The sequence below is a fragment of the Rhinolophus hipposideros genome (assembly GCF_964194185.1).
Source record: "Rhinolophus hipposideros genome assembly, chromosome: 16".
NCBI classification, from domain to species: Eukaryota; Metazoa; Chordata; class Mammalia; order Chiroptera; family Rhinolophidae; genus Rhinolophus; species Rhinolophus hipposideros.
Genome location: NC_138062.1, coordinates 21,709,640 through 21,730,172, shown reverse-complemented (window position 1 = coordinate 21,730,172; position 20,533 = coordinate 21,709,640). Strand labels below are relative to the sequence as shown.

The 20,533-nt window shown below is 33.1% G+C and overlaps 1 protein-coding gene across 1 annotated transcript in view; it reads left to right on the top strand.

Annotated features, from left to right (window-relative positions):
- Nucleotides 1-20,533, top strand: part of IQCM (IQ motif containing M) — a gene marked incomplete at both ends in the record, with an annotated part of 244,370 nt that overhangs the window by 176,043 nt on the left and 47,794 nt on the right. The window contains one exon of the mRNA XM_081077357.1: nt 17,003-17,161. Within this exon, the coding sequence (XP_080933483.1) occupies nt 17,003-17,161 (159 nt within the window). The remainder of the gene's footprint in view (nt 1-17,002; nt 17,162-20,533) is intronic.

The following is a 20,533-nucleotide window of genomic DNA, read 5'->3' as shown; positions in this document are numbered from 1 at the left end:
GTTTTTTTTCCCCCTAACCAGAGGCTCTTCCCTAAATGATGGAAATCATGCTATTTTCCTTAGTTCTTACTAACAGCTATTTAAATGCAGTAATTTCAAAACCTCACGCCAAAGGGATATTTTGAAATGTGTAGAAAAGAGGCAGGGAACTTTTATTTATCCCTTCCTCCTACAAATCCATTTGCTCCCAGTGTGGTGTTCATTGCCTAATCATTCTCTGCAGCTCAGATTCATATGTTCTCCTGGGGAGACTAGCAGCCTGCTTTCTAGAGTTGAATCCAGAATAATTCAGCAGGCTAATTTCTGACTTAATTTTGTGGCTATCCAACTGTGGTATAAACCCAGTTTTGAGAACTGAATGTAACTTGCGGCACTTCACCTCCATTGAAAATACTTATGTTTATTCCTCATGCACACCCGTCATTCTTTCCATGATAACTAATGGGCTCTGAATAGAATATGGAGAAAAAAGCACAATTAAGATGAACAAGAAAAGACAGAAATTCAAACAGTAGGAAACAGTTCTGTTGCTTTATTGAAAATTAACTTCACTGTACTGTATGCAGGTGGTAGGTGCTGTCATGGAGACGAGATGAGTAGTTTTTCATTTGCGTCTGTCTCTCTAACTCAGCTTCTTCTTCATCCCATGTCTTTAGAATAGCCAAGGAAACACATGCGATAAGGGGGCTTTCCTGCCATTCTGTATTGTTATTTGTCATTATTCTGACTGAGTCATTTTCTTTATGAACAAGTGTCATTTTGATTTTGGTCTATCCCTGAAAATGACCATTTCTCTGCATCAGCTAGTCATCCTGTGAGAATATTTCCACTCAATGTTCATTGATATCAGAAACTCAGATGTCACTCAGCTTATGTTACAAAAGCAGAACCTCAAGCTCCACCCAAGAACCACCAAATCATGATGTGGAAGGGGCAGCACAGATAGAGACATTAATGTTAACAAGATCTCCAGAGATTTCATAATGACTTAATAGCTATTACATATATGCCCTGTTAGGTACAATTTCTCTAGAGAGGTGCATAATATATGTGTAATAGATAAACTCTGTGAAAGCAACTGTTTTTATATATATATATATATATATATATATATATATATATATATAGTAGGATCTTTACTTTCTCATTGTCCGCTACTTTATTTAAAAAGAGGGCTCTCAAGAAATAGAAGTTTGCTTCTTAATAGCTCTCAGGCTCCTATACCTTCCCCTTCACTTAGATTTGGGTTTCTTCAAGTTGTTCTAAAGGAATTCATATTAATCTTCTATGCATGCCATTGCCATTTTGACCATTTATATTCTGGGCATACGGTTTATCCAAAATCTCTTTTCAATCTTGAGTCATTCATCACTTCTTTTCTTTGACAGTGTAATAAGCAACCTCATAGGATGATACAAGACAAGATTTTTCTCTTGGGACTAATCCAAGTTTTGATACAATTCATTCTTTTCTAATGGAAATGTCTTCTCATAAAAGTGATCCTCCATGCCAGATATAGCCTCAGGATGGATACAATTAAGTTATTTCTTCAGTTTTATTGGTTTCCTGTTGCCATTGAAAAGAAACATGTCACACTAGAATCCTTCTTCCTTTATTCTCTCCAATTTCAAAATTGAAAACAAAATCAAAGGTGATATATTTTATTCATGTTTCCTTTCTGTGACATTTTCTAATCTAGGCTGATGATAAGTGAATAAATAAACGTAAGACCTATTATTTCCTTCAGCCATTTCCAGAGATGATTAAAATTTAGGTCTTGGTGCCATGTAAAAAACTCTATGTTCCAGTTTGCTTTAACAATTACTCAAGCTTTCCCCCATGCCAGTGCAATTCACTGTCCAGTAAAATGACACTTTGCATCTTCATTTTTTTAAATACATGTATCATTGACACAGATTTCTATTATTGAAAAATTTAAATATTATTCATATTTGAACCAGCTAACTCTTTTGAATGGAGCGTATTAGAAAGACCTACCATCATGGATTCAGTTATTTCATGGGACAGTTAGCTTGACACAAAGAATCCATTCTGTTTCACTGCACAAGAATCAAATCTTTTAAAGAGAGCTTTCTTGTAATACATCTGAGGGATCACAAGAGTCATCAAATAAGAGAGCATGAGTGGCTCATTTCAAATTTCTCATGATAACTAATAAAAAAAACACTTTATATTTTTAGCATTTTAAGTCAGCAACATGGTAATTTTCTTGAAAGTATTACACGTAAGAATATAATAATTCTCACCTTTTTTAAAGTCGGTGATTTCTCTGAAAGGATTTTTGTTTTATGTTTTACATGCCAACATTATTGAGGAAAAAATAGAAAATATTATTTAGTTTGCAACAAGAATTTGAATCTCATGGGAGTATGGGGAAAACTTTTCCTTACCCAGATCAGTAGCAGATCATATGACAACATAAATGAATAGGCAGCTGTATTTCTAGGGAAAAAAAAAGTCCTTTTCTATTCCCAACTGTATTCCAAGTAAAACATGTTGTTGTTGTTTGAAACATAAACCTTCCTTTAAAAATTTGAATCAAGATCTGAGATTTTGAGGATAAAATCATCAGAGAAACATCTGTTAGCTTGTTAAGAAACAGATGCAGAGAGTAACAACGCAGATAAAAATGTTGCATTCACAAAACTTTTTTTGTTACTACCCAGTGATGATAACAATTACCCTAAGCACAGGCCACAGTTAGTAAAACGACTAAATTAGGTCCCTGTGAGTTATCATTCTGACCCAAAAGTCATGCTCATAATTTATCATTTTCTTTTATTAGGATCACATTTGTAACCACTAGGTGACTAGTTTAATATATTTATTTCAATTCTAACCTTGACATGAAATACCTGGAGTATCGAATGTGCACAAACTAAAAAGCTTGTTAATGTATATTAGAAATAACGATATACATATTTTATGTCTTCTGTTAAATAGCCTGACACTCAGACATTTTTATAGATACAGACATCAAAAAAAGGACACCTGAGCTTTTGCAGGAGTACAGATTCGCCCTACCTTGACAGTCGTGTTTACCAGTTAGCCACCATTCTCTCAGCCACTTCTAGTGAATGAATGCTCATTTTTGAAGACTGCACTGAGGTGCAGAAAAGCAAAGCTCCTGCAGGCTTGTCTACAGGTTACATTGTTCACAAGGAGGATCTGGTTGTCAACAAATGTCTCTTGCTGCTTCCCCACTGAAAGTAAACAATGAAAATTGTGAGGATAAAAAAAATCACAATGTATCATACATCACATTAGCATGTAGTACTTGTAAAGGGTTATTTCCAACCCAAAAGAGAGGGGAAATTAAGGGGAAAGGTGGTCTTTTGATAAGCAGTAATTCTTAATGTACAGTAGTTAAATTCATCTATCTTTTCTTTACTTTGTATCTTCCTGAAGATTATCTCCACACATTTTCTGAATTAAATTATACTAACTTTTTCCTCAAGACAATACAATACGTTAGACTCATGTTTGTTATCAATTTAATATCTTCTGTCAATTTGCCATGGACCACTAAAAACAATCTGTTTATTATTTCTGCCAATCCATTTGATCTTAGTGCTTGCTAATCTGTTCTTCTTCAGTTTCCATATAATTTTTTTTTACAAAATCTTATATAAAGCCCAATTAAAACAGAGAGATAGGAGGTCTCTAATTTACTTTATCCTTTAAGCTTGTTATCCTATGAAATAAATTAAATACAGCACAGTGGACCACATACACATTCATAAATTATGTAAGCCTATCTTTATTCAAGCAATTAATCTTGCTCTTTTGGAAAAAAACCCAAGGGGAAATAACCCAAGTTGTCTTATACTTCAAGAAACAACATGCACAAAACACTGGAATTTTGCTGTCTGCCCTAGCTCAAAAGTCAGAAATATATCATCTAAACGTCACTTTTCTCCTAAATACAATTGTTTGATAAACCGATTGATAAATGTTTTACTTAGCTCTAGGAAACCACATAAAATGATATATTTGTATGTTATAGAAAAAGTATGCTATTTATATATTTATAGAAAAAGTACCCCATGAGATTTTCTTTCCAAATGACTTTAATTCATTTGGAGAAAGGGAGAAAACAATGTTTGATCTTTCCTCTTTTCATTGGTAAGCAAGTTTCTAAATTGTCAGAGGCAGGAATAGGTCTGACTAAAAAACTGTGTATGTTAGTCACTGAGAGTTTAACTTTTTCAGGGATTATTCTGCATTGTTTTTGGTTTTTTAAAGGAATATTTGAAGAAATTTGAATACTTAAAGCACTTCCTAATTTATCAAACCCTCTACTGACATTCTAATAAAATGAGAAAATTATCACATTTAAATTTTCTTTTACTTCTACTCCCAAATATCTCCCAATTTAAATAATCTATTTTATGACTTAAAAAAAACATATTTTCAAGATTTCTAATATATGTACTTTTTTTTGTAAGTCCTACTACAGTTGTTTGGCCTTGTAGTTTTATATGTTTAAATGAGTTCAATCCTTCCTTCCTTCCTTCCTTCCTTCCTTCCTTCCTTCCTTCCTTCCTTCCTTCCTTCCTTCCTTCTTTCATGTTTATCATGGCTTTTCCATTCTTTAGCTCTTTGTTTTTATTAAGTTTTATTTGGCTTTATCTTAATAAAATATAATATTTTATTGCTTTGTTTTGTTGTATGTCAGGAAGAGATTATAGGTGGTTTATTCCCTGAGAATTTTTTTTGGTATCTTTATACTTGACTTCATTTAAATCTCTCAGATTACACCTTTTGTCAGAATTTTATAAGTATTTTTCTTATTTTGTTGAATGTTGTTTTGGAAAAAACTAAATTCAACTATTACCATATTTTGGAAGTGATTTGCATTCCCCCAAAATCACATTCTGTATCCTTAAAGTTAGTAAGCTTGTCCTGATCTTTTTGATGTGTGGACTTGTCTATCATTCCCAGATATTCAAACACTAATCTACATGTTGCTAGAAATGTATTTTGTATATGTGACCAAAGTGCATAACCAGTTGATTTAAGTAAAGATTAAGCTAGATAATCTGGACAGGCCTGATACAGTCAGTTGACAGGTCTTTAATACAGAGCTGAGGCTTCCCTGAAAAAGAAGACATTCTTCCTGTGGATAGTAACTTCACTCTGCGCTCCCAAATTCCAGCCTGTCTTTCCTGATGGCCAGCTCTGTGGATTTAGGATGCCTAATCTGTCCCCCCAATTGTATAAGCCAGTTCCTGACAATAGATCTCTTAATGTATATCTCCTACTGATTCTCTTTCTTGTTGAACCCTGACTTATAAAGATTATCTAAAAATGTGGAATTGGGCAGTAGGTGAAGGCCAGAAGAGGATTGAGGACCTGATGGAAAAAAACCTGCATTGCCTTAGACAGACTGTTTGTGGAGTTATGGAGTTAACAATTTTGCTAACAAGGTCTCTGAAGGAAGGATGAAGTGTGGTAGAGAAAAACTAAATTACAAAGAGACGGTTAATAGAAACATGGAAGTTAAAGGTACTGCTATTGAGGACTAAGAGGGAAATGAAGAACATATTATTATGAAACTAGGGGAAAGGAGATCCTTATTATTAGCTGGCAGAAAGTTCAGCAGACTTGTGTCCTATAGTTATGTAGGAAGTCGAATTTGTAAGTTATGACTTTGAACATTTAGCTGAGGAGAACTTCCAAGCAAACGTGCATCCTAGTTACTTTTGCTGCCTGTAGTAAAATGCAAGAAGATACATTGAGAGAAGAACTCTTAAAAGAACAAACAAAAACCCTGGGACAAACCAGAACTAGATGATTTGGGAAATTCTCAACTCATTCAGTTTGTAAAAGATACTAAAATTAAGATGTCCACTCTCAGGAAAACATGCTATAGAGAAAAAACCGAGGGTGTGTCTGGACAACATTTTGCCAATACCTTAGACAGATGAAAAAGAAAAGTCAGTTACACAAAGATTTTTTAAAAAAAATTTATGGACAGAAATTAAAAAAAAAAAGTGTGACTTCTAGACCCTCCCAGTCATCTAAGCAGAAGTCAACAATGGGAATGAAATTTTCATGAGAGAGATATGAAGAAGCCTCTTGTCTAACGGAGTGAATCTCCGTAACATACATGAGAGGACCACAAGATTCTTGAGAAGTTTATACCAACATAACACTTCCAGGTTGGACCAAAAAGGGCAGAGACAGTATGAAATGAGAGAAGGCTACTGGACAAAAGTGTATAAGCAGGAAACAGACTGACAAAACTCATCAGCTACAAATTCATGCTACCCTTCTTGAAAACAGAAAAAAAAAGAAACTAAAAAGATTATTTAAAGGGCAGAGTTGAAAACCACAGAAGATTTCAACCCTTGAAATCTAATGGAATTTATCCATCTGGATTTCAAATACACTTTCTTTTTCTTTTTCTTTTCTTCATTTTTGAATGGGAATGTCTTAACTTTTATGTTTGTTCTATCATTGTATTTGGGGAGCAGACAACTGGTTCCTAAATTCAGTGGTCTGTAGAGGAATTGTACCCCAAAATGGATTATACCCAGAGCTTCACTCATAACAGATTTTGATGGTTTCGATGATGAAATTTGAGACTTCCGAGCTGATGAGATTTTGGATTTTGATTTGACACTGTAAATGATAGAGATTTTAGAAGGGACATTGGGATGGAGGTGAATGTACTTTTCACATGGGACAGACACAAATCTTTCTTCCTTTAGCTCCACCTTAACTGTCCTTCTGAGGTATGGTGTGGACTGGGTTTCTCAGTGACATCCTCTGCTTCTCCTATGCTCCATTCACACACATAGGTCTTGTTACTCCCCAAAAACCTCCATGGAGAGGTTCTTTAGAATTCTGTTTCTTCCTTTTAAACATACCTGTATCTTGTCTGAGATCTAAGAAAGTTTTTGTCAGCTCTAAACATTCTCTCTCATTTGGGTCTGAATTTTATCATTTCTGTCAAATAGTCTTCAAGTTCATTGGAGGTTATAGGAATTTTCATGTTTCACTAACGTCGGTGTGTGTGTGTGTGTATTTCATAGATTAAAAAACGTTTTGGGGGGAAGTATTGTGGGAGAGGAGGAGAGAAAAATTTGCTTTTACTTTACCATCTTTAGCCAGAGCCTAACCTATTGATATCTATAAATAAACCATTGTTACCCCAATAAGCTTTAGTTTAAAAAGAAAGAAAGAAAGAAAAGAAATTAGTCATTTGTAATAATTTGTATATTCTTCCACCTACTAATTAGCCTGTACCCAACCTTTTTTCAGAAGGAATTTAGATTAATCTTAACTGTTCTATAATGAATCTATATGCCTCAAATTATAGACCTCTTTACTGGTATTGAGAAATCTAAATTAGGCTGGCAAATAAACTCCAAAAAGCTAGAGAATGGTTCAGTTCTAAAAGACAGCATTTATTGTTTAAAAATGAATACATAAAATAATTTTTAAGAACTCCCTTTTTTTTAGAATTCACTTGGAAAATACATTAGGCAAGATGCACTTATTGGAGCTCATTGTTTTACTGTATGCAATAGCATGGTATTATTTTTGTCTCCTGAATCTAAAGAGAGTACTAAGCACATGAAAGGGAAGGTGAATTTTTTAAAAATCTCTTTTGCATGGAAGGCTGACATAATTGTTGATTAAAGCTATAGAACTAAACCTGTTATAATCAACTGCCAATAATTGAAATTTTTTTCTTTTTCTTTTTTATTGTTTTGCTGTGGGATTGAGATAGCATGAGATAATAGTACTCAAAATATCGAACTACATAATTCCAACTTTCTCCACAATATACTTTTAAAAACTGATATTACTAATGAATAGCCTAAAGATTTGTTTCATTTTCCCTGGCTCTTAAGGATATGTAGAAATAAATAAAAATGTTCTAAAGAATAGCAATCTGTAGCAAGAAAAACAGGAAGATTGTGTAATTAAAATTTAGTTTAATAATCCAATATAGTTGGTGATTTTTTTATTATTAAAATACGCTTTAAAACAAGGTGAAAAGAAATATCTTGTGAATTATGTATGGTGAGCCCAATAAAAACTGACACTGTGCTCTTAAGTTTTATGATTTTTTGTGATACTGTATTTCTCTCAAAGTGAGAGCATTTAAACTAAGGTGAAAGGAGCATTTGTCTTTAGTCTGTCAGAGTAAAACCATGTTAATGGATTTAATCCAGCCATCCTGAGACTCAGACATTCAGAGAAAAATGAAGGGCATATTTTTAAAATAGATTACTTAATATTAATCATAATACTACAATCATTTATGAGAAAATGTTTGCATTACTTTCAGTAAACAGACATACTTACACACAAACAATCACACATAGACTTTTAGAAGATGGGAAATGTCCCCCATAAGAAGTCTTTATAATTCTATTGGAATTATTAACCAAAATTTTTTAGTGTTTTATGTAGCTATATAATTTACTTATGTGTAATAATAATAATATGATCTGTGTTTTTTTGTAAATTTCATGAAGACAGAAAAAGGGAAAATCTTTTAGCTTTTATTGTCAAGCACTTGAAAATGTATTTATTTACCTTTGTAAACCTATAAAGCAAAACAAATAAATAAAAAATGGAAATAAAATTAAAATATTAGCATATTTTTTATGAACTCTATTCCACTGAGGAAGTGAACATTTTGGAATAACTGTACTTTAATTATTGAACAATCAAATGGCTACAATCCCCTAAATTTCTATTTTACAGAAAAACACAATTTTCATCTTTCACCTTTGAATTATATAGTGAAGAATAGTCTGGCAAAGTTCACAATATGTTCCAGTTTTCATGAACTGAAGTGATTTAAAAGTAGGAATATTTGCTATATTTTAACAAATTTTTAATTTATTTCCTTATTTTATATATTTTTTTCTCTCAGTCAAATGTTAAAAAGCATTTTTGCTGTTATTTAAATTAAGTAATGTTGGTGTTTAATTGTAATAGAAGAGATCAATTGTCCTTGCATTTATGTTTACTGGTTATGTCACCCCATGGCATATTGTTTAACTTCCTCTTAAATCATTTTGCCCTTTGGTTTGAATATCAGTATTTCCCTCCTTCAAAGATCTTTACAAAAGAAAATTTCATTAATAGAAACGGGGGTGCTCTTGATTCACTTTCCTTGGTTCAAGACATATATAATTTTTCATACTGATCAATTGGTATCCTTCTTTTACATTTACTAATAAATAGAAAAATCTTAGATAAAAATGGTATGACAAATCAAGTATGGCATTCACTTCAAATCAAAGAAAATGAATGTTGCATAAAGTGCTCTATAACTGAGCAGTGACGAGATATCAAAAGTATAACCTTTAGAAATTGGTTATTTACAGTAGGCTATTGATTATTTGACCACCAGTTCAAATTCACATTTGATAACCCCATACTGCAAACATCACGTGACTGGTCAGTGGCCCATGAAAGATAAATTAGCACATTAATGAATGCATAATATTCACAATAGAAGAAAATATCCATTATCTGTCACCATGGTTTTTAGCTTGTGGATTTTGTGTTTGTATGAAGACTATAAAATATATTCTTACCTTGGTGGTAAATTTAGTTACTTAATAGTTCAGTTACTGGGATAAGGTAAAGTATTAGGGTATATCTACCCATACTTATAAATACTCATTAATAATTGACTTCAATAACAGTTTGCCATTCTAGTTTAGTAACCCAGGGTCACTAATAAAGCTTTGTTAGCCACCTAACTCTCCCTGATACACTCAGGAAAGGTGCTGAACTTAATTTATACACATGCCCTTCAGAAGTATTTTGTTTATGCTGGAATTTGTATTGAGGAAAGGCTTATTAGGAAGAAATTGACACTTTAACAAATTTCAGAAGCTCAAGGTTCTCATTATTCAATGTAAAGTACTACTCTTTCATCTGAGATTGTGTTGCTCATGCATTTTTAATGTTAAAATAGCCTTTAAAATAATTACAGAAAGAAATGATTGTGATAATAGATGATCTTTCTTTCCATTATCGTTACTCAGAATGTAAAGCTGGGAACTTTATTTCCTAATTTTTAATAATCTTTTTATTTTTTAAAAGTAGGTACTCAGTCTATTATTTTTAATAGTAAGTATTTTACATATTTATTTGATCTGAGTATGATTTGCTACGAAGTGTCTTATTAACTACTTATGCTCTATTGTGGTTTCTTGGAGAATGTGAAAGAATAAAAACCACACATATGGGATTAAAGTTGGCAAATATTAAGAGTAATAATGACTCCTTATTTTTTTCTTTTTTGTATTTCTAAAATTTCCTATCATAAACACAGTGGTTTTAAAACCATGAAATACTGTTAAAATAATCATGGAACCAGAATATTTGCCACAACCAAACAAATTTAATTGTGAAAACCCCATATACATATATATCCTATCACTGTGATTTTTGAAGGACAAGTCTTGGACCACTGCCTTAAATATTCAAATTCAGGCTGTGCAGAAAGGAAGAAATAAGCTCACACTAGAACAGATCCCTGTTTGGGAGTGGAAGGGAAGGACAGCTTCAGGTTCTCTGAAAACTTACTACCTACTTTGAATATTAAGCATAATGATTCTCATTTATTTGAGAGGCTGGGGAATAGTAGAGATGGCTTAGGAAGATACACTGTGGGATTTATACTAGCTGACAGTCTTAGCAAACTAAGAGTTTATAATTAGTTGGTGACTATGGTTTTGACCTGGATGGCTCAATAGCCTCTACATAAGTTCTTGTGGAGAAGACAAACATCAGAAAATTACCTGCACAGAGGTATGAGTTGCTTCTTCTGTGAGATAAACCATAATAATGACCAGCAGACTATACAGGGAGAGCTGAAGGATTTAGAAAGACTGGCAGAAGACTTCAAAGGGAGAGCATGCTACCTGACTAGCATACCCATGAAACTGCTAACAGTCCCATGATGCCAGGGACCTTTTGTTAAAGCTATGTGACATCTGGTTAAAAGAACCGGCTTTGAAGTTGAAATTGAGATTTGATCCTGGCTTCACGATTACCAGCTGAAAGTGCTCTCTAACCTCTCTATGCCTCAGTGTCTTGAGCTATGATATGAATATGATAATACTGACCTCATAGGATTTGTCAGCAAGTTAAACACATGTGATTTTAGGATTAATTTAGCTAATGCGTATAATGCTTAGTACACTGTCTGCCATAGGCTAAGATCCCAATAAATACTATTAATTATTGTTATATTTATGTGTTAATTGAAAAGCCTTTTATTGACCCTTTCTAAATATCAGGAACAGGGCTAGGTGCTAGAAGTTACAACGATTAGCAAACAGGCATGGACCTTGCCTGCCTGGAACTAATGGTTTTGTGAGGGAAACAGAGCTTAACCAAATAAAAACATAAGTAACAATTACAAACTTCAGTAAGTGTAATGGAGAACAAATGAAGAGGGCAATAACTCAGATCACATAAGGTGGAGGCTTGATCTAGTTTCAGATGAGACTTTAAGGAGAACTGTAAAAGTGATTAAAGAAGCAATGGAGGGAAATGTTTGGAAGGAGAATATTCCAGGTAGACAAAATATCTTATGCAAAGTTTCTGAAATATGAGGAAGCAATGTTTATTTGTGAAACTAAAAGAAAGCCAGGGTTGCTAGAGCAGAGATGGAGGAAGAGGCAGGCACCAGAATGTTCAGAACTTTTAAAACATAGTAGAAAGCTCAACATTATTTTAAGAGCATCAGGAAACCATTGATTTGGAAAATGTATGATTTATTTACATTTTAAAAATATTATTTTGGCTGCTGTTTAGAGATAAGATTGAAAGGGCCAAGAGGACTATTTGGGAGGCTAAAATGTTTGTATAAAAATAGATGATAGTTTTTCGAGGATGGTGGCAGTGGGAAGTGAGACAAGTATCCAGGAGGTTTCCTAGTTTTCTAGGTTGTACCATTAGATGGGTGCTGTTTACTGAGACAGGGAACCCCGGCCCAGGACGGGTTTTGGTGTGTAGATTTTGAGATGCCCATTTCTTAGCCAAGAGGAGTTGTCAATTCAGCAATTGAATATCTTGATTTTGTCATATTTTGTTAACTCTCAGATGTATATTTTCATATTTTAATGCCTCTGAAATTGAGTTACATCTTATTATTAATGGCATTCCAGTTAAATTGCATGTTCTTTATATTTTTTAGTGGTCTGTAAACTGATAGGGCCATCAATATCTGTCATGTCTTAGGTTAAACAAAATAACTTCCTTGTTTTTATTGCTACTACAAAAAACAAGGAAGACCACCATATACTAATTAGTATTGCATGAGTGACTGGTAAACTAAAAAGCTTCCGAAAGTGGCAAAAACATCCAGAATGCTGCTCAGTATCCAAGAGAAACCACTGACCTTCAGAGTATCCAAAATAGTGTAGGAGTGGCCAGACAGAATGATGACTTCAGGAAGACTGCCCACTTTTCCATCCACACACCCAGAGCACAAACAAGATGGGGCAGAAAACAGGAAGCTGCTATTATTATCTAAATAGGATAGGGGCTGTACCAGCATCTATTAAATGGAGGCCATCGTGTCTTGTATCCCCAAAAATAAGACCTAGCTGGACCATCAGTTCTAATGTGTCTTTTGGAGCAAAAATTAATATAAGACCCAGTATTATATTATACTGTGCCCAGTATTCATTATACTATATTATATTATATTATATTATATTATATTATATTATATTATATTATATTATATTATATTATATTTATAATATTATACTTATTATATTATAATTGTTATATTGTATATTATATTATATTATACTATATTATATTATACTCGGTCTTATAGTAAAATAAGACTGGGTCTTATATTAATTTTTGCTCCAAAAGACGCATTAGAGTTGCTTGTCTGGCTAGGTCTTATTTTCACGAAAAAACGGTAATAATAGCAATAACTAACACGTAAGTAATGATGACCATAGACTAGGTGTTAACTCATTGCGTCCTCATGACAACACTATAGTGTGAGCCAACTTGCTTCAGGTCAGTGCCAGACTCACACACAAGTGGTGAAGCTCCAGAGCCTCTGCTCTCAACCACTGCTGCCACCTCTTAATGAATATAACCACTTGGTGACTAGGGAGCGATAGAAAATTATGGAAATTTCATGTGTGCTTTGCTACAGAACCAGACCTAGATACATATATCTAAGCTCTTCATATTTTAACTACATATAAGAAGAGTGTAAGGAACAGCTCTAAATCTCTTGAGTTCTGGGAATAGAATTATTACATCTAAATCCAATGTGGCAATATAGACTTAGCAGTATATTGAAAGAAAGGCGCTCCATAAGTAACAAAAATGATCAATATCAGCAACAGAAATTCAATTCTTGTTTTTTATCTTGGGATGACATATATAATAAAATAAAAAGAAGAGAACATGTTTTATCAGCTATATGTAAAATGAAAGATGCTTATTTGTAATCAACTCTGATCTGATGGAGGAAGATACAATCATTCAAAAATCATAATGCCTTGTTTATATAAGTTCCAAGGTTCCTTTTGTGTACCTGATGGCAAGTAACGGCATTAGCAAAACTCTGACCTAGAAACTTTCAGTATATGTCTCTTACTAGAGCTATCACTATATCATATTATCTATGTTCAATACCCCACCAACTTCTTGTTTTCTACTTAGTCTTCAATCAGAGTAAGCCAGGAAGCAAGAGTAGCAGTTCCACATCCACTACTGATATTTCAGTGTAGGCATTTCAGTTTGCCCGAAATGGAAATATTTGCCTTTTTGAAAAATAAAGTGCTTTATTAAAACTAATGAATACAATCTTATAAAATAATGTTACTGAACATCCTTATTTTTAAGATAAAGGAATTAGAAACATATAAATGTTGGGGAGGAAAAAAACCTTAAGTGCAATTTGGTCCTTACACACTAAATAACTGCTATTATTCCTAGTTTTCACTACTTCATCATTTGTTTCTTTTTTCCTTTATGGTTTCAAAGAGAAGTTCTGATCTATTTTGTTTCTTTATTCTGTGTCATGGAAAACCTCAGGATTATAATTTAGCTATATAATTTCTTCTGATATAATTCTCCATCCTTAACTTCCTCTATAACTTGAAAAGACCTCTATTGTCTGAGAATCTCCCCTGCTCCATTTCTTCAAGAAGTATGACTTGGGCCAAAAACTGAAGCAGGATTTATTCTTCTACATTGTTTTATAATAGTTCTAGCTTTCTTCTGTTGACAGATGAGAAAGGGAGATTTAGAATAACATATGATATATATATATATATATATATATATATATATATATACACACACACACACACACACACAAATATATACACACATATATAATATGCAATATATATATGTAATGCATATTATATATATAAAACATATATATATATATATAAAATATGTATTATATACTGGGGGTGCCAAAAAAATGTATACAAGCTGACACTTTGGTCGACGTTGCTTAAGCAGTAGTTCACCTTAATCAGAAGTGTCTGGACGCTGATGGTAACCACTTTGAGCACCTCTTGTAATTGCGGAAGTCAAACATGACTTGTATTCATCTTTTATTATCGGTATATATTGAGTATTATAATTTTAATACAGTTTTCTTTCTTAAAATATGTATACATTTTTGATACCCTTGTGTGTGTGTATACACACATATATGTATGTATAAGTGAATATGTATATATATATATATATATATATATATATATATATATATGTGTGTGTGTATATAATATCAGAGAGTATGCAAAGATGACTTTTTTTTTTAGAAGGGAATAGTTTTGAACTTGCCCTTTTAAAAGGAGGCAGAAAACTCCCTAAGATGTTTATATTCAAAAGATGCAACACCATATTATTTATTATTTTCTGACTCTCTCTTTTTATTATTATTGAAATAATACTGGATAAAAACTAATAACATACTCATATAGTATTTAAAGATATGGTGTTATAAATGTTTTATATATCGTATATCAATTCATCCTATTACTAACCCAATGTAGGAAATAGTGTCACCTGGAGGTAAATTGATTTGTCTAATATTTCACAGGCTGTTAATGGTATTTCAGGATTTAGAGCCCAGATCTGTCTGTATTAGTCAGGATCAAATTAGGAAATAGAAACTATACAGTGATGTGAGCAGGTAAAATTTAATATAAAGAATTATTAACTATGATGGGAGTTGGAGTAACTCTGATTGGCTGCTGAGGGAAAAAAGAACCCTAAAGAAATGAGAAGAGCAGACATAGGAAGTGGCTGGTACCCCTAGGTCTGAGGCAGAGCACCTCAGGAAGGAACAAATTTAAAAGAGGGTCCCCTTCCTCCACCCCTCCCCCTGGGATCCATATTCCTTTTGGAGAGGTCATAGCTGTTACCCAGTGAACGGCAGAGGAGTTCACTGATAGAGCATGCTAATAGAACTCTCAGGGAAGACTCTACCTGGGGTTCTGGGGAAACTGTCCATAGGGAGGTGTCACCATGTGGAACCCTTTCACGGGAAAGTGTTGCACCACAGAACTCACTAGGAAGCTCTCAGTGTGTGTGTGTGTGTGTGTGTGTGTGTGTGTGTGTGTGTGTGTGTGTGTGTGTAGCCCTATAGGGTGCCAGGTGACCTGGCCAAAAGGTGCCCTGCACTATTGGCCACTATGCCCTGTAAGAACTGGCCTGGAGAATCACCTAGAACCAGAAAGAGCTCCTTCATCCTTTATTTCCATGCATGACGCTTTATGGAAGAAGGTTAAAATTGTGCCACATGGCAAGGGAGAACTTTTCTAATTTCCCAAGCAGGACAATGAAGGGTGGATTTGGAGTGAGGCAATAGCTTAAAACCCGGAACCCTCTCCACCAACAAATCGACTTTCTTAATCATTCAATAATTTTGTCATACTGCCTTATACTTATGTGCCATAAAATATGATATTTAACAAAATAAAGGGAAATAAAAAAGGAAGGAAGGAAGAGAGGGAGGGGAAAGGAAGGAAAGACAATGTAGCAGAGTTATAAATGGAGAGTCACATCAGTAACTCTTCTTTGAAATGTTTCTAGGTATAATCACGTTGAATGATCTGTTCAGGAGACTGCCTTATTGAATTTTAGGACACTGGTTTATCAACCAAAAACTGAAATTACAAACTGAAGACTCAAGAGACATAACCAAAGATTTTTCACTCTACAGTTCAAATTATTTTTTAATTCCAGTTTTCTCATGTACTTGTTAATGCAGGTCATGTTTCGTTGACAAGCTTTTGTTTGCAGATAAGAGCTTCCTTATACAATCCAAATCCAAATTGCATCATTGACAGACTATAAGACTTAGGCAAGTTATTTAATTTCTCTGGGACTCAAATTCTTCATGTGAAATGGAAATAATAGGATGTACCTTATAGATGTGCTTTGAAAAATTTAATGTGCCAATGTTTTAAAGCACATGGAAAAATTCCTTGCATATACTAAGTGCTGCATAAATATTTGTATAGCATTATTATATTTTCTTAAAGACCATAGCCTAGGAATGTTAATTCTTTCAATAATTTCAGTTTCTGGAATTCTACATTAACAACATTTTTGCCTGGTTAATCTGATTTCATTGTTTACTGGAAATTAAAATAATATATGGTTATGTTATATAGTATGTAGAATATGAATGCTGTTCATTAGTTATCTTACTTTTTATCTATAGCTATTAACAACACTGCTTTAAATGATAGTGTTTAAAGGTGCTGTTAGGAAAGCCCTTACCTTTTAGTATTTGCTAGGAACTACCTGAAGAGTAAGAGTTTTGGTGCAGTGTCTTGGGCTAAAAAAAACCCCATCTTGTCAACATAATCATTAGCCCTCAAATTATTAAATAGTTTTAATTTTCATGCCTTAAAAGAAGCACATTCATTTATAAAAATATCTAAAAATTTTGAAAAACTTAATGTTCCCTTTTTTCTTACAGAAGAACGTGAAAAATATTCTGGCCTCATCAAGAAGTCTAATGCAATTGAAATGTTATTTACACTCTATCCTCCTCAAGGTGCCCATGTGCAGAATAAGCAACTTAGGTCAACTTGGCTGAGACCCATAGTAAATGGGGAAGAAGGATACAAATATATCGGTAAGAATGAAGAATCATCCTTTACTTTCTATAACTCCTCCGCGTCACTTAAATAATGTGGGGTGATACATAGGCCCTTTAGAATATTTTCTTTAGTTTTTAAGGAACATGCCTGCAATTTAAAAAGTGGCTATTTTATACTTTTGTACTTCCTTTAGATAGTGGAACCACATTGCGTTTATTTATTCACTTGATGATGGACATTTGGGTTGCTTTAAAAAAAACGGTAATACAGAAGGGAAGCTGCTGTGAACATTCATGTACAGGACTGTGTATAGAAATATGTTTGTTTTTCTCTTGACTGAACTGTTTTCCAAAGTGGCTATACCATTTCATATTCCTCATCAGCAGAAATATGAGTTGCATTTGCTCCACAGCCCTATCAATACTTGGTGTAATCAGTCTTTCTAATTGTGGGCATTCTAATAGGTATGTATTGGTGTTCCATTGCAGTTTTATTTACATTTCTCTAGTTGATATTAAGTTGATATTCATATATTTGTCATTTGTATATCTCCTTTGGACTGGTAAATATAAAATACATTGAGGTGCTCAGTTCTGATAGCAGAGGTAAAAGAGGAGGGAAAGAAAGAAAGAAAATTATGAAACAAATGTTGAAGTCTTTCGGTTCTGTAAGCTAAATGAAGACTCTGGTTGCAATTTATTTTCTCTTTGCAATTTTCTACCTGAAAATTACCAGAATGTGAAGAATATCACCCTTAAAAATGTGTCTTCATTGTTCAGAGCCCATTTATGAACATTTGATTCAAATAAAACAACTAGAAAGGATATATGAGAGTGGCATTAGATTGTAAGTTGAGGACTCCATCTTTCGAGGTTTCAGGCTTTTCTTTTGTTAGTAAGTGACCAAGGCCTTGTATCTTTTTGAATTATAGTTATTATTAAATTGATTGACAAGAGAGATTGCAGCATTTGCCTTGGAAAAGATTAGTCTATTATAGAAGTGCTTTCTGAAACTTGGTAACTCCTTGACTATAAACACTTTAGGGAAGATAGCTCTGGGAATTTATTATGTGTCCAACATTATTACTCCACAACGTAGGCACTCCTGTTTATTGATTTCACTCTGTAGATTTAGAGATGTATCATCAGCAAGAACTGAAAAGTAGTTCATAGAGTACTGAACGTTCCATAGATGGTATAGGTTGCTAATAAATTATGTACTTTAAAGACCATACATACTCTTAAAATATTCAGTGTATCCATACTTTTATATTCCATAATTCCTAGTGCAGTGGCTTGTATGTAACTGGAATGCTGCCTAAGTCATAATTTCAAATTGCTTACTTTACACAGAGTTTTTCTTCTGAGTCATAATTTTATAATCTTGAACACCAACAATATAATTTTTTTTTTCCCCCAGGAACATATGTCTTGTCAAACTTATTTTGGGAAAGGCTATTTAGGAAGGCTAGTGTTGTCACATGTCTTTGGTTCTCTTTCCAGAATAGTTGTCTTTCCTTGAGCTCCCCTGGCCTTCTGCCTTGTCACAAATATGCTGAACTTGATTCTCTCCTTCATTAAGTTTTTGTGACTTTGGTGGATTTTCAAGCTGGAAGCTGTAGATTATATTAAGGAACAATTGGAATTCTAATGGGAATACCTTGAAAGGGGTAGGTCATCCATTATCTTTCAATGAAATCATTTAGGGAATACAAATGAATGATTAAATTACATTCTCAGATCAATGGTCCATTCTTAACTGAAATCATATTATTGTATTAAGGTAAGGTTTCTATTTTGTTCAGATCCCGAGTAATGAGCATAGACCTCTAATTTTCTAGCACTTCATTTTCATATATCATTTCCAGCGTTTCACATAGTTAATTTTACTTACCTTTATAACATATGGTTATTTAAGTTATGCAATTAATACTGGAAACTGATTTCCTGGCCTAATCACTGTTTTGTTACCCATTATAAAAGTACAAGGTGTCTTTTTATGCCATTCACTTTATTCCACTGCCTTCAGGCAAGACCTGATGTACATTAGCCAAATGATAATCCCATCTTTAAAGACTGGCAATTACCCAATCGTCCTTGACAGGAAAGTCTGATTTTTGATAATCTTCTGTCTTAAAATTTTCTACTTTGCAACATAAAACTTTCTTTTCTTATACACCTTTCATTGCTGTTGTAATTTTTTTCACTATCCACAAAATAAAGGCTATGCATAGATTAATAAGAACTCTCTTTTCTTTAAAATAGGCCATTTAAAATATTCCTCTAAAGCCCTCTTCCTAATCCTTGATGTCTTTTGGAATTTCTAAATATGTTCCAAATTTTCTCATTTCTTTTAAGTGCTGCAACTCAAAATAAGATATGCTAATCAAATATGTCTGATTTATTGTGGATATAATCTGCTATGTGTTCTGATTATATCTTTGCACTTTTAAAAACTTTTTAAATACACATCTCAGCATTTACTTAGATTTCTATTCATCATTTTCACCTCCTTTTTGCCATATTTTCTTGTAAATATTTCATATGTGTGTAAATTATTTTGCCTTCTTAAATTTTCTGTCCTGAGTTCTCTTAATTTTCCTTAGAATATAGACATTTATTACTCTTGTGAAAACTGAGTTGTTTTGAACCCATTCTTTGAGGATTAGCCTGATTTGAAAGGAGTTCCATATATTTTATTTTATATTTATTTATGGTCTATTATAATTTGGATAAGTTGAAATGTACTATGGCTAGTTCAATGCCTTCCTTTGCCTCTGGAGTACCTGCTTGCTTGAGGAGAATAATGTAGTCACTGAAAGCTATATTTTAAATTCAATTCGACTTGAAAAGTAGTTTAGCTATATACCTCTTGTTTTCCCTTTTTTATTAGGTTGATGCAAAAGTAATTGTGGTTTAAAAGGTTAAAAATAATTGCAAAAATCTCAGTTTTTTTTGCACCAACCTAATAACAACTATAAATTGGCAGTAGTATCCACTTTCGTGTTTTTTAATGTCCCTTTGATTTTTTTGTTAAGAGCAAATTATGTGAATGTGTTTTCATGATAAGTGTAACTGGTGATGGAAAAATGCCGTTTTATTTTTGGATGGTTCAATTGATTAAAATTTTCAACATTCATATTCTCACGGGACTCATTCGATAGAAAGATAAAGATGAATGATACTCATGTCTGTTTTCATGCAAATATCTTACTGTTTTGAGTAATATAGCTTCCTAATATAATTTGAAATCAGAAGGTATGATGCTTCCAGCTATGTTATTTTTTCTCAAGATTGCTTTGGTTACTTGGGCCATTGGTGGGACTCTTCCTAAGACAATTGTTTTATACAGTATGATAAATTGGTGACATAGTATATGATGGCAAGAATAACAAAATATATGCCCTT